Source organism: Amia ocellicauda, chromosome 8 (genome assembly GCF_036373705.1).
Source record: "Amia ocellicauda isolate fAmiCal2 chromosome 8, fAmiCal2.hap1, whole genome shotgun sequence".
NCBI classification, from domain to species: Eukaryota; Metazoa; Chordata; class Actinopteri; order Amiiformes; family Amiidae; genus Amia; species Amia ocellicauda.
In genome coordinates this window covers 32,628,372-32,643,841 of record NC_089857.1, presented here as the reverse complement: position 1 = coordinate 32,643,841, position 15,470 = coordinate 32,628,372, and the positions used below count along the sequence as shown (strand labels likewise).

The following is a 15,470-nucleotide window of genomic DNA, read 5'->3' as shown; positions in this document are numbered from 1 at the left end:
GCATGGACTCCACTAGACCTCTGAAGGTGTGCTGTGGGATCTGGCACCAAGACGTTAGCAGCAGATCCTTTAAGTCCTGTAAGTTGCGAGGTGGGGCCTCCATGGATCGGACTTGTTTGTCCAGCACATCCCACAGATGCTCGATATGATTGAGATCTGGGGAATTTGGAGGCCAAGTCAACACCTTGAACTCGTGATTCATCAGACCAAGCCACCTTCTTCCATTGCTCCGTGGTCCAGTTCTGATGCTCATGTGCCCATTGTAGGCGCTTTCGGCAGTGGACAGGGGTCAGCATGGGCACCCTGACTGGTCTGCGGCTACGCAGCCCCATACGCAACAAACTGCGATGCACTGTGTGTTCTGACGCCTTTCTATCAGAACCAGCATGAACTTTTTCAGCAATTTGATCTACAGTAGCTCGTTTGTTGGATCGGACCACACGGGCCAGCCTTCTCTCCCCACGTGCATCAATGAGCCTTGGCCGCCCATGACCCTGTCGCCGGTTCACCGCTTTTCCTTCCTTGGACCACTTTTGATAGGTACTGAGCACTGCAGACCGGGAACACCCCACAAGAGCTGCAGTTTTGGAGATGCTCTGACAGTCGTCTAGCCATCACAATTTGGCCCTTGTCAAAGTCGCTCAGATCCTTACACTTGCCCATTTTTCCTGCTTCTAACACATCAACTTTGAGGACAAAATGTTCACTTGCTGCCTAATATATCCCACCCACTGACAGGTGCCATGATAACGAGATTATCAGTGTTATTCACTTCACCTGTCAGTGCTCATAATGTTATGGCTGATCAGTGTATATACTGTGTGAATTAAACTGCGTAGGTCTTGGATTTTATTAAGAAACGAGTTGTGCACACCTGATTTTGTGGTGATGAAGAGGCGTGGTCCTCAGGAGGGAGCAAAGCTGCCATGCTTGCCTTCCTGTCAACAAACCTGGAGGCACAAATTATAATCAAACGTTTTTCTTCTTAGTTTTCCATTTTTGCCCCAATATAACTAAACTAGCTTACCACCCAGTAATACTGCCAATGAAAATAGACTCAGTGGTGTTTATTACCTTCTCAATCCTGATGTAAATAATCAAACGTAAGTAAAATATAGAGATGCATGTGTATAGAAGGAGACATAATTCGGAAAGATCAGAAAATATAACATGAAAAAGCCTTTACGTTACGCAGCATGCGGGTAATAATATCAATAAGAAAACCAGTACTGGCTATTACGATTGTCGCTTGTTGTTTTTAGTTATTTGACATTAAAGTAGTTTAAAAACAAACTTCGGCTGTACAACATCAAACCAAAAGCATTCAAATGGCATTTTATTTTACCTGTGTTGTTTTCAAGGTCAGTAAACAACCTCCAGTAAATGAGAGCGCATTTCCAGCGCCTTACAAACTTCTGCAGGACTTTGTTGCTGTATCGAGCCGTCTCTGTGGAAACAGGGCGGGGCCTAATCCGGAAGTCATGGCTGACACGTGTTGTAATTATTATTATTATTATTATTATTATTATTATTATTATTATTATTATTAGCTATTTAGCGTGAGAGAGACAGAAAAGGCAGTTTATACAGAAGTGATGCACTCTGTGTGTCCTGTACTACACATATGGAATCGTCCATCGTAATTAGTTTTTTACTTTTAGTTTACATATTCACATTCTTTATGGATCAATGATATCTTGTCAGTTTGTCGACTACGGATTCAGATTAAAGAAAACCCAGTTCATATACCTGAATATACACAAAGAAGAACAAGAATACTAATTCAGTCTGAAGTTATGCAGTTAAATGATGTGTTGCATTTGTCTGACGAACACCATTGACTCTTGTGGGCAAATATTGTGAAGCTAGTCTTCCTATTTTTGGAGTCCCTTTCAAAATGTAAAGATGTAGAGGTATGAGTTTTGTGTAGACTGAAAAGCTTAAATAGACCTTTTTAATTATATTAATAGTCACATTCATACTGAAAAAGGAACAACAATAAAGGATCAATATAATAAATATATATATAGATAGATGTATATATATATTAATTTGGGGGGGTTTATTGTGGCAGTACTAACATATAAAACAATCCATATTTTGTTTGAACATACAAACATTAATTCAAAATTCACTTATCAAAGTTCATAAGGCTTGTTCCAGCATGGGTCAGACTGTATTTTTTTTAATTCCTCCCAGAGTTGAGTTTACAAACAGATTAATTAACAAAACATCTCCTACTAACAAATGACAACAAACAGCTACAGTTGAGAGAAAAATACAGTAATCTGTGCCAAAATAATCTGTACAGAGTAGGCACACTATTTTTGTATATTTTACATTAAAAAAACAAAACAAAAATTCCCTTTTCCATTTCAATCCACACATCCAGGAACAAAATCAGAAATTTCCATTACATTAATCTGTATTCTATAAATGTATTGTTAACCTGGAACATAGATTTATTTTAATATAATAGCAATTGTGTGCAGTGAATATGAATTGTTTATAGTACTAGTAGGGTTCTCTATTTTAAGCCATAATTGTGGTTAGGTCTTTTAAATATGCTGCTGGCATTTCTTGAGTCCCACATATTATTCTTTCATGTGCCTTTTGTTTTGTTTGATCAAATGTCCTTTTATCATTATACTGACAGTCATAGCATTAAAGTTAATATAAACAAACAGAAAGCTACATATTTCAGATGGTAATTTACAAAATGAAAACAAAACTACATTTCTTCCCCATGCAAAATATAGGCAAACGGGTTCAACTTAAAGGGGGAGCAGGCAGGTAAGGGGTTGATTACAGCAAATATCTATGATTGTATAATAAAGAGCATAACTATATTACATTAAATCAATGTCTTTTTGCTTCTCAAATGCTCATATGAATCCTTTTCCTCTTTCATTTGTCTGTTATGATTGCTATGAACATGGATAAAGCTTAGCAAAGCATGCCAAAACATAGACCAACTGTATTCCATTGGTAAACAATGCGAGTAAATGTTTTGTTCTTGTTTTCAGTCAGACAGGGTTATCAAAAAATAGCAGTAAGAAGATGTTTAAAGATTCCTTCATTTGTCGACTATGTAAACCCTAAAACAAACTTGTAAACATTTGGTTTTATGTTCTTCTTTTAGCGGAAATCCCAAAGACAACAACAGGTAAGTATATGCATGTTCTTATAGATAATCTAAATGGAATATGTAATTTTTGCTCAAATGTACCTAGTTAAAGCAGGTCATCAAGTGCAAATTACAAGGATTATGAGAAGTGTATGTCATGAAACACAAGCTGACCTTGTCTTGGGCAAACTAGTTACTGGCAATGCAGTTACAATGGACAAGTGGCCTTGGCAGACGTTTTGGGAAAATTCTGGTAACAGAAGCCTATTGAATATAAATAAACAACCTCTTATGTTGAATTGCAAGGTCATGATTAATTATAAAAGCCATGCACATGTTTAAGGGGATTTCAAATGAAGGAACATATTTTTTATAATTTGTATTACTATTTTAGGGCAATCACTTGAGAATCACAGTACTACAATATTTGTATTACTACTTGCTAAGTCTCTCAATTTTACATTATATACATCAATATGCATGCAATCAAAATATCCATAATTGTCCTTGAGTGAAGACCATTCATTCATTTGGTTTTTCTTTGCTGGTATCAGAAGATACAAAAAAACAATACAAAGCGCACACACACACAAAAATAAGCAACAAAATGAGAAAGTATGAAATCTATGTTGAAATCAGTTGACTACTGTATAAACCTATTAAGTGCCTCTTAAATAAGATTAACTTTAAAACATGGTAATATATATATAGGCATATAGGTTGACTGCAGCAGGATTTTGTACAGTATGTTAAAAACTCATCATTATTCCTGCATGTTCAATTCTTTTATATTTTTCTACATTATAGTACATTATGGAGTATTGCATGCTTTGGATTTAATTCATAATATGTTATTACAGCATGTATAATGTATGATAGTATCCTTGAATAATTTCTGAAGTATGAAAAAAGCAGGATGTTTTTTATATATATTTAGGACAACAGTACCTAACTAATATGCTGAGATACATACACTACAGTAATGAATAAAAATTTAAGGTGGAATGCAACTCCACAGCTTTATGAAAATATGAAGTTAGTACAGTGTCAGCTGAATTGTGAATCATTACTAAAATGCGAAAAAAGGAAAAGGTTATACTCATCACATACAGAGTATAATGCTTTGTGTGGAGGGGGTGGGCTAATGAAGCATATATTATATAGATCTACTGAGGAATTCAATACAAGAAGCTGATCGCAACACCTTGGGAATATCTGTCTGTCTATCTATTATCTACACAAGGACATTATCGTTCATCTGGTTATTTTCCTACATGAGAATGTAGTTCAGCTCAAATAGTTTTTTCATGATTTAAAATACTTACCTGTATTTTTAAAACTTATTTTTATTTTCAGTGGGCTGGTCCATTTTTGCATTAACCTTTCCTAAAAAGAACAATAACATGTCCAATGTATGATGATGACATTTTTCAGCTTCGAGGAAACCCATCACCTCAGGATATTGTTCCTATTGATCATTAGGTAATCCACACAACTGATTATAGTATCCCTATATCCCTTTCCCATATCCCATATGCATATCTGAGACTGATAGGTAACTGCCTTTGTTTGGAGCCAACTAATAATCTAATTCCTGATTTTGTAAAAATTATCCCTGCTTCTCCGGTTTTATGCTTTTACACAACTTTGTGAGATCTAATGCAGCACACTTTTAAAATGACAATCTCTTATATTCAGTGATAGTTTCTTCAGTGACATCTTTAATCTCCAACAATTTCTGTCTTAAAAGATTGTGCTATAACTTTTAACAAAACCAAAATGCTACCTACTAAGGTAAAACAGGCTGTTTTCATTAAAAAATTTGCTTTGCCCCATGCCCCTGTCATCAACAAATCTATATACTTAAATAAGTTAAAGTAGATTATCTGACTAAAAAAATTCCTGAAATACTTTTATCACATAAAAATGTACAAAACATTAAAAACAGCATAAACAAAGTTGTTTGTATAGGCCATGGTTGATTTTTTTTTTTTTTAATTATTATTTGTTTTGAACAAGAGTTGCTTTCAGACTTTGATGTGCTATTTCTGGTCAACAGATAAACAATAGAAATGTCTTTTATGTATTTTTTTTATTTATCATACCTATATTCTGTTTCATAATGTTTTAAATATTTAAATTTGGTTCTGCCAATAACAGGTCTAGATCAAATCAAAACACTGGCCTACCTTTGAACTGAAAGTTACAAACAGGTATAGGTTCGTAATTTGTGATTTGTGAGTAAGTCAAAATGTTGTTTTGGTCGAGACCATAGTTCGATTCTTGGATATCTTGCTGTAGCAGCATTATTTATTTATTAATTTGTTATTTATTAATTTATTTATTTATTGCTATCTTAAAAAATAAGAAATATATTCTGCCACCAAATGATGCTCCTCTTAGGGACTTCACATTTAAAGTGATGCCCACACATAACCTTTCAGCTATTATCTTTCAGCAATTAACATTGCCCAAAAACTGAACCATAACCTTAAATCTGTCCTACCTGATTTGCCTATTAACTTACATTCATATTCTACTTGAAGAGTAAAAATGGTAAAAAGTGACTGATTTATGTAAAAAAAAAAAAACAGCATTTTCTGCAATATAGCCTACTAGGCTTTCAACACAAAAGGTTGGTTTCACAGCGATTAACCCTCGGCTACGACTACCCTACCTAAATTAACATTGGCTAGTCCATGATTAGGGCTATTTTGAGTCTGTGAATCATTTTATTATGCATATAATGTAATTCCTATGTGATGGAAATATATATTGTATTACCCTTTTATTTAAAGAGTAAAGCATTATATACTCTAGCTCTATAATTTAAGTTGTATTTAATTTGAATCACTTTTCATCTCATCTTTATAGAACACTGGCTATAACTCTACAACCCACCACCTTCACCTTCTAATCTTTTAGACTTACTCCACAATACCCAAATACCCCCTTGAAATTGTCACTCACCGATACATTTCATATTGTCATAACCTTTGGTTACAGCCCAGCCCAACATGTTAATATTATCTAGTTACTTTCTCTTGATACATAAAGTTTATGGAGATCCCCATTACTGTAGCAACCAAAATGTTAATAAAACCTGCAGAATTAATATTTTAAACGTGAATTCTCCTTTACAGAGATGATTTTTACAACATTATGAGCCCTTCACATTTAAAAAGCTGAATTTAAAATAATGACTGAATCTCTGGTGTTATACTCTCACCAGAAATCACAGAAATAACCCACCAGTAAGTGAAAGCAACCCTGTTTTTTTTTACGTTTAAACATTTCAGGATAATGACGCTGCCACCATTTGCTCTTTAGGTGCCTCCCAGCTTGTCGAGGATAAGGTTCATTTTACAGGCCATCCACTGCCGGAGTGGACAGTAGTACTCGTAGTGGAACTGCTCAAACTCCGGGGTCTGGCGGATCTCATGGAGAAAGGAGATGTCAATGTCAGACTCCAGGAGCACCAGGAGAAGAGGAACGGCAAGCAGCAGCAGGCCGAGGCCCACGGCCAGGAGGCGGGCGAAGCTACGCATGCAGGCATTCAGCTGTTTGTTGCCTGTCAGCAGTTTGTAGCTGCAGCCAAGCACTCTCTTCACTTCTTTCATCTCCTCCTCCTCTGCAATCAGGAAGGCCCTCTCGTCGGCCTCCAGCTCTTCATAGGACTCCTGGTCGGCCTCAGGCTCCTTCACTGGTTTCACAGGGGTATCAAAGAGCAGGTCAATCCCTCCATCCTCCACCGGTGTGGGAAGCACACTGGCGCAGGGGTTGTACATCAGCTCTGAGATGGTTAGTGCTTCATCTTCCCCTCCTGGAAGTTCCTCTTTCCCCCCCTCATCCCTGGGCTTCTCTCCCAAAGCTCTGAATTCGCCGAAGTCCCCAGCGTCCACCTGCAACACTGGTGGTTTCAGTGGGGATAAGTGGACAGTATCCCTCAAAGCTAGCAGGCCTATACAGACGCAACAAAAGAAAATGAAACAAAGATTCTCAATAGAAATATTCAAAAGGCAGAATGAGAACAAATACAAATGTTACTTATCCATTCATTACTTTGTGTTAACCTTAAACCACCATGGATTCCCTTGGCTTTTTGTTAATCTTTGTTTTAAATGATTGAACATTTGCCCATGGTTATCTTCATGTGATTCACTTTCATTATCTTCCCCCTATGCAAATACATTGCAAGAACATACAGATGTGTATTATATGTAAAAAAGCTACAGTTGTGCCTAACAATAGCTTTAACAGGTTGATCTGCTTTCTTTGCTTAAACCTTAATGAAATAAGCCTGTAGGAATGCCATCCCCATCGATAATCAGTCAGTGACTAGTGCAGCATGTTTCTGGAAGAGCAAAGCAAGAGAAAAAATCCTCCACTGTCAGTCACTGCCAATTGTAATGTCAGGAGCAGTTTCTGGCTGAAGTTACACACATCAAGGTTTTGATTTTGATTTCCATTTTCACCTGAAAAAGATAAATGGTCTTAAATATACTGAAGTTGTGAAGCTTCTTAAACAAAACTTCTTAAAACTATTCTTCTCTTGTTTCTCTTGTATATTGCATTCCCATTTTAAGAACATCTCAATGATCCCATATGTGATCTCTGCAAACAAAGTTATACATAAGGATGCTTTTAACTTTGCCTAGCTGAAGATGTATGAATATGCAATATGTACCTTTGTTGGTAAGGAGATTGGGAAACTTGTATTATGTCACTACTTTCTTACTAACTACTATGTTACTCTTTTTAGTTACAAAAATATGTTATTAGTGATTTTGCGAAGAAACAAAAAATATATATTAGCAGTAGTAGTAGTAGATTTATTTGATTCATTTATTAATAATTCACAATACATACAACACATATAAAATATATATTTTTTATAGCTGTATCCAGGGAGAAAGTTGGTGTGCGTTTGTCAACAAATACACTCTCACCCCTGTACATTTTTAGTAAGCAATCAGATATGTCAGATATGTGTTAGTTTTGACACAGTGTGCATAGAGATTGTTGAGCGGTGAAAAATGTACCAGAAGCCAAGAAAGCCAAAATAAAACATTTATTTGTGTAATATGGGGATGTTGCTCAAGAACAGAATAAAATGTTGATAGTTTCAGGGTAAAAGTACGGCTCTTGGGCCCATCATTTTATTTCCTTGTTTACTCAGATCCAACATAACTACCTTTCAAAATGTTTCTGCATTGACAAGGATACCGAATCCGGGTTGAGGAGCCAGTGCATGTAAGCTTTTATCATCCAAGAATACTGACTAAGGAGACAAGTGATTTCTATTGATTTCTTGTCATGACTAACGTTATAAAGTCCTTCAAAACCTGCAGGATATACTGTGCTTATCTATGTTAAAGTAATACTTGATGGCACTTTCCTGTTTCCACACATATCCAACCTTTAAGATAATAATAATAATATATAATATAATCTAAATAACATACAACAGTTAAAATAATTCCAAGAAATAAAATCAAAATCAACAAGAGAAGTTTGATTAAACTAGTAAGATACAACTACTTGAAGATGTAAAACTTTGGGTTCCCAATTAACTGCAAACAATTTGCAACATTTAATCTATGACTCACTCCCTGAAATTCCTTCCTGATTATAAACATTACCCTTTTCCCCACACATATTTAATATACAAAACTATATATTTCCTGCCCTGAAACGTGATGTGTGGCCATTGGGCATAGCATCAAATGATGTTGCTGGTTTGAGTAGCCAATTATTATCCCTAAAGCTAGAAACCCAATACTAGCAAACAATATGAAGCTATGTCTAATCCTCAACTCAATAGTTAAGCCAATAGAAATAGAAATGCAACCCTTTACAATAAAACATGTCATCAAAAAGTGAAAAGGGATTTCCACCTCTGTTACAACAATCTATGAGAAGGTTTCATCAGATGTATGAAAACATTAATTGTAACATACATTTTTCATAGAATTACATTAATCACAGAAAGCCTGGTGCTATTCATCTTCACTAAAACACACTGGCAGTTAGGTTGTCATGCAGAGGAAAGTGGGGAAAGAGATGGGCTCATAAAATATACAAGAGCCACGATTAATAACAATGGTCTATGGCTGTCTGGACAAAATCCCATTGGACATAATCTCATATTACATCATCTACATGGACAAAAAAAGACAAGTAAAATCTCCCAATTAGCAAAATGGACAGAACTGTACATGATCTATACTTAAAGATCACACAATTAGGATAATGGTTAGGTCAACTCAAAGGGAATCTATTGGTATTGCAGGATGTATGTAAAGTATTTTTGGCAAACACTTCTGGTAAAGTACATAATTTGTTTAAATGTCCCCACATGCTTTGGAGCATCATGGAATCCCATTGTGATGGTTTCACTATGGCGACGCTGTGTTTCCCTCACAGCTTGATAATGTAATTGCATGTGGAGCCCCTCAGATCAAGTTACAGAGCAGGCTGAGATTGCTACCACAGGCTTTCCTTATACATATTTAAAACAACTCTTCTTTACAGTTTAAAAATGTTTCTATTATACCACAACAATATGTCTACATAGTTTAGTTTTATTGGATCAAAGAGAGAGGACATGATTTTAAATTCAAAAACATGGGGATACTCTGCTAGATGTTTTCTGTTACATGGCAATGTACATAATACTTCTGACTCACTGCAGTTGAGCTGTAGTGTTCTATTTTAAAACAATTACAAAGACATGTACTACTTCTAACATAAGCCAATAAAGAATACAGTCTTTAATGATGTCGTCAAGAAACAATAGGGGTTAACCTTAAAAAACAGCAAGCATAATAAATCTTCTCACTACTGTACACACAAACACACAAACATATATTTATGTTTTCCTACGGTATCTGTAGATATTTATCCATAGTGGCTTTGCCAGCAGAGAACAGTCCTTTTTTAAATAAAAGAGTTCTCTCTACCCTTTCCAGAAATCCTGTCTCCGTGCCCCAGCAGTCGGACGTACACATCCCTAGCGGTGTAGTTTGTCATTCGCAGCTGGACGCTTCTCCTGGTCGTGAGTTTTACCTGACATTTCATTTTTATCGACTCTCCCAGTCCTTCACCAGACCAGAAAGCACAGTACATGCTGCCTATGCCCTTTCACAGAGTGCTGCTGTGAAGTTTCATAAAGGACCAGCCCCTATCCCTGGGAATGAATCAGATGTCAGTACCCTAAAAGCTCTCACAAAGATAGGGCATTAGGGAGCAGATAACTCCTAATGCAAGATGTTATTTATATATCATCCTCCTAATGCTAGTTACTCAATCTCTAGCCTATGAATGCCCAACAGGCCCACCATAAGTTCCATTCAGTTAGAAACTTTAAGAGGTCAAACCAAATCTTAAAAATGCTTCAATGATTATTATGTTATGTTTATGTTGTTTATTTATACGTTTCTAGATTTTTTTTTTAAATGCTGGTAAGTAGCCTTTGGTGTTTGAGTACTTGCAGTGTACTGACAAAACATGGTAATAAGAAGCACTTTTCCCCATGTTTTCAACTTTATTATAATCTGAGCCAAAACAACCTTCAAATAATTATTTTTATTTTTATCATATTATATTATTTCCATTTTTCACACTTTATTTAGAAGAACCTTCATCACTTTAGATAGATTAATCAAGTAATATTTTGAGTACATTCTATCTTTATCTTTTCCTTAATAACAACGCCATCATATTGTTCCTCTATGACTATACCAGGAACTTAATCCTTACTTTGACTTTTGCATCTCAAATAAAGCCCTTTAATAACAGTTTACAACAGTTTAATGATGCAATGCAAGTAGAGACCTACAGTCTAGGAAGGAAACATTCGTATCGAATTATGCCTGCTTGAATTGCACATCCAGTGTTCTTGATCTGCCGTTTATTGCTTTGATATGAAACGTTTCACTGAGCTTTTTAATCACTCTACCATATTTTAACAGCACACTAATTTCAAACTACTGCTAGAGGGTTCAGGTTCCACATGCCTCTTACTGCTTCATTACATTCAGATGAGCCGGTGCTGATGGGCTTTGTAATTTTCCAGTTCACTCTCTTTGTTTATCTGTCTGTCTTCTTCAAATAGCTGAAGTTTGACAAAGGGCATTCACAGGAACTGCACGCTTTCATCTCAGATCCTCCTTCTTGTGGGTAATACCAAGATACCCGTTATCTCAAGATATGAAAACGTGTGATATAACCATCCAAAAGATCATTCAAATTCCTGCTTTTTATAATTATCAGTTGACAAATTTACTGATCATAATGCAATAGTATTTCCTTAAATGCAAGAACACTTTCATAATATACAGTTGGCAGGACAATGAGGCATGATTCCCTCTGCTTGTTGTAACAAGCAAAAATACAAAAATGGGAAAACAAATGTCAGCTAAACCCCATAAGGGAAGCTTGAACTGAAGCCTGCGGTGATCGAGTACGCACCAGTAAACAGCACTTGGAGGAGCTTTCCGATCAATTTAACTCACTAGCTGTACAAGAAGCACGCACCCTAATCCCCTGGCCTCCTTCATATTGTTCTTAGAACATTGTCTCTCTCGGTACCACCAGAAATAAAAAATAATACGAATAACATGACAAGATTTCTTTAGGAGCATTAAAAGTCACCTAGGTATAGATGTTCCTTGGATAGTACTTTTGTTCGGGATGATTTACGCTGGCCATCAAATTATACTACCAGATTCAAATATAAGCTTCTCTGTAAACTTCTCCCAGGATACTCCATAATCAGACTTGCAACTTCACAACCCAATCCCTCATTTCAAAAGCTGCTATGGTCAAATATCTATCTTCGGCACCCAAACATGGACCTCTCTGCCTCCCTCTCTAGTTGTTTGACCGGCAGCCAACAGCACTAACAACTGATTTCATGCATCCGTTACCAGTTACAGTTGTAGACAAGTTGTGGTCTATGAATAGAGTGTGAACTAGTAATGCAGTATTGTAATACTCAATGGGGAACATACTCTGGCAATTGTTCCCCAGTGCTAAAAAGCCTTCTTTAAAAGACAATGATTATGATTCTCAAGAGAGACCTGGGCATGGCCGAGTGCTGAAATCTAGCACTGTAGCTGATGGATGAGCGATAAAGCACTCCAAACAACAGCAGTTCACAGTTTGCAGTTCCCTGTATTTAGCTTTGGTTGTTCAGGCTTCAATGTCATTGTGACTGCCTGGCAGCAGAGAACCTGAGGGAAGGCGATCCTAATGGATTTAAAAATTAATCTGCGTGTCATCAATGGAGTGGCAGCTATATGGGCCATGCTGATGCATCAGTTCCCCCAGCAGGAGAGGGAAAATGTTAGAAAACAGGGGTCTGAGTAAAGAGCCAGGCCCGACTGCACACACAGAGGACAGGGAAACCTCTTTGAAAAAAATTATAACTGAGCCCAACAGAGAGGAATTCCATTGAACCAAAACTGGATTCATTAGCCTATATGTCTATGACATTTGAAAAACTCAAGAGATACAGTGCTTTACAAAAGTATTCAGACCCTCAAAGTTTTCACATTTTGTTGCTTTAAATCTTGCAGTCATGACACTTTGAAATGTGAATTCATATACACAACCAAATCCACACATTCAAAGCAAAAATTAAAATAAAGAAGTAAATAAATTATTAATATGAAATAAAAATGCAAAAGTCATGCATAAATATTCAAAAACTATTCTGTGTGCACACCTAAATGAATGAACAAGCCCCGCCATTAGTTGAATGTCCTGTCTGTGTGCAATAATAGTGGTTCACATGATTTCAGAATAAAAACATCTGTCTCCTTGAGGTTCCTTGGTCAGCTAATGATATTCTAGTAAAGACTCAACCATGAAGACCAAGGAGCTTTCAAAGCAAGTCGTGGATAAAGTCATTGAAGAACACTTGCTGACATTTACTGTAACTTATATTATACTTAGAAGGTCTACAGCTGAATCATTGAAGTATTGCAAAACATATTAACTTAAAAAACATGTGTTTTCATCATTTTGTAACTTCACAAAATGGGACACCACAGGAAGATTCTGAACCCTTTCGCACGGCACTGTATGTGACTGGAAGTCTAGTCATGATATAATTTACTTTAATGAAATGAAGTGATGCTCCATTGTTGGTGTCTCTGGTGTTTGCTAAATGTATACTGTAAGTTTCTCGACTTGCTAATGGTGGCTTTCTTTATTGTTAAACATCTCCTATACTTTGACCTTCAGTAGTTCACTAGTCACAAATATCCATGTAATTATATACAGCAAAAGACAGTGTTGTAAAGTATCAAGTTATAATCTTGTCCTTCATGAACAAATATAAAGTAAATAGACAAGATAGTGTTTTATTGTATGTATTATTAAACTAGTTATAGTAGGAGGAGGACGAAGAAGTCTGCAGTCCACATTTTGTCTTTCATTGAAAAGTGGTTGACCGCTCATAAAGCAGTGGCTTCTGAGTGGGTGCCCTCTATTTGTCTCAAAGTGAAACAGCACAATGTTTTGTACATCCAAATAAAGGCAGCAGGAAGGCTGCTAATGAAGCTTTCATTAGAGTTAAACCAGCCCAGTGAGATTGGGACCCCAAAACGTTTCCATGATGTCAGCTGATACATAGGCTGGTCATTAGCACAGTCTCCCCTTGGTATTTCTCAGATAAATATATAACTCTCTGATTGGGAGTACACATTCACTGGCCCTTGGGGAGAAAGGCTGACAGAAACATCAGCTGCTCACTTTTCACAGGGGCTGACAGAATACATCTCCAAACACCTGTTGCTGGAATGTAATACAAGCAAAAGGCCGCTCGCTTTTAAATGCATCCAGTATGACATGGGAGCAATTTGGAAAAGACTGTTTCTGAGCATTGTTTCTAACACTGAGAGCACAGCTGGGTTGTTCGTCACATATCATAAAAAAACAGGTTATAAATGTCAATCATAATACTGGGTCCTCCAAAAAGAAACACTCTGATCTTTGCCATTGATTTTCTGTTGGTAAAAATATTGAAATATAAAACAACCAAGGCAAAACATCACAAACCACAATAGTGCTTCTTAAGCCAGTACTATGCTTTCCCATTGGTTTATTGCCTAACCACTAAAACATATGTTGCAATACCTGTCCACTCCATTCTCCATCATGATCATGACTGTAGAAACAAGCAAAAAGAGTTCCTCTTACCATTCTCTGATTCCATCTCTTCATTCTCACTGGGAGTGGGAAGGGCTGGCAAAAGAGGCTCCACATTCATGATCAGTTGCTTGTTATTCAAAGAGTTAAAACTCTTGCTCTGACCAATGGTGGACCTGAAAGAAATTCAATTACTGTGGTCATTCTTTTGTTATAATTATTCATCAATCAAAAAGAAAAACAAAGCCCAGACGAAAAAGCTAAGGTGTGAAAGTCAATTTCTTCAATTCACATTTTTGGGTCTTACCTGTGCACTTCAGGAGGGTCCCTCTGAATTTTTGAGCTGGCCTCTATTACTTCTTTAGCCACTCTTCCACTACAAAAATACACATAATTGTATAGCTTAGTATAACAGTACAGTAGAGTATAGATCTTAAAAAAAAGTGTAAAGCATTTAATTTTTTAATTAGTAATCACATAGACATTCAATAATATGTCATGTTCTATCATGTCTATAGAATCACTTCACTTTCAATGTTGTTAATGAGCATGCTAAAAGCATCAGCTTTAATAATACAGCCTGGAAGGGGGGGGGGGGATCATGATGAATGTAATAGAATGACCATCTGTAAATGTATGGGTGAGGAGGTTAATAGTTGTGTAAATGTATGCCATGCTTTTCATTCTGTTACTTTGTTGATAGCGTTGTATGTGCTTATGTGTGATATATGGTTATGTTTTATGTGAAATGTGTTATTTGTGTTTTTTCTTCTTATGGGACGTATGGGATGTTGAAAGGATCTTAAACACTAAACACATTAACTTATATTCATATCTTTCACAAATCACCTCAAATTTAAATTCCAGCTTGAAGATGCAATAAAAATGACATCTTACCTGTATCTGAATCTACTCCCCTTAAAAAATATATTACTGCTGGACACTGTCTTGATCTGACTGGACTTTGCACATCTAGTAAAGGAGAAAAGTAGGTAATACGAGTAAGTTGAATGCATGGTATGTGCCTGAATGAAAGTGGTTGCCTGACCTTTATATGATTAATACAAAGCTTTAATCAGAATTCTTCCACAGTAACATAAGACAGTACAGACTTTTGAAATCCAATATGTCAATCCGGGCTCCTGAATGAGGATACAAAATCAACATCCTTTAATTAGAGCTCCCA

At 36.3% G+C, this 15,470-nt stretch overlaps 2 protein-coding genes across 3 annotated transcripts in view; both read right to left on the bottom strand.

Moving 5' to 3' along the window:
* Positions 1-1,436, bottom strand: part of LOC136754885 (uncharacterized) — a 33,062-nt gene extending 31,626 nt beyond the window's left edge. For both annotated transcript variants that reach the window (XM_066711094.1, XM_066711095.1), the window contains exons 1-2: positions 1,346-1,436; positions 875-950 (exon numbers count right to left, since the gene is read on the bottom strand). In XM_066711094.1, the coding sequence (XP_066567191.1) occupies positions 875-928 (54 nt within the window). In that variant the 5' untranslated portion in view covers positions 929-950; positions 1,346-1,436. The remainder of the gene's footprint in view (positions 1-874; positions 951-1,345) is intronic.
* A 611-nt stretch (positions 1,437-2,047) lies between these two features.
* Positions 2,048-15,470, bottom strand: part of frmd3 (FERM domain containing 3) — a 71,130-nt gene continuing 57,707 nt past the window's right edge. Inside the window, exons 11-14 of the mRNA XM_066711093.1 lie at positions 15,182-15,256; positions 14,592-14,660; positions 14,336-14,460; positions 2,048-7,088 (exon numbers count right to left, since the gene is read on the bottom strand). Coding sequence (XP_066567190.1) covers positions 6,454-7,088; positions 14,336-14,460; positions 14,592-14,660; positions 15,182-15,256 — 904 coding nt within the window. The 3' untranslated portion in view covers positions 2,048-6,453. The remainder of the gene's footprint in view (positions 7,089-14,335; positions 14,461-14,591; positions 14,661-15,181; positions 15,257-15,470) is intronic.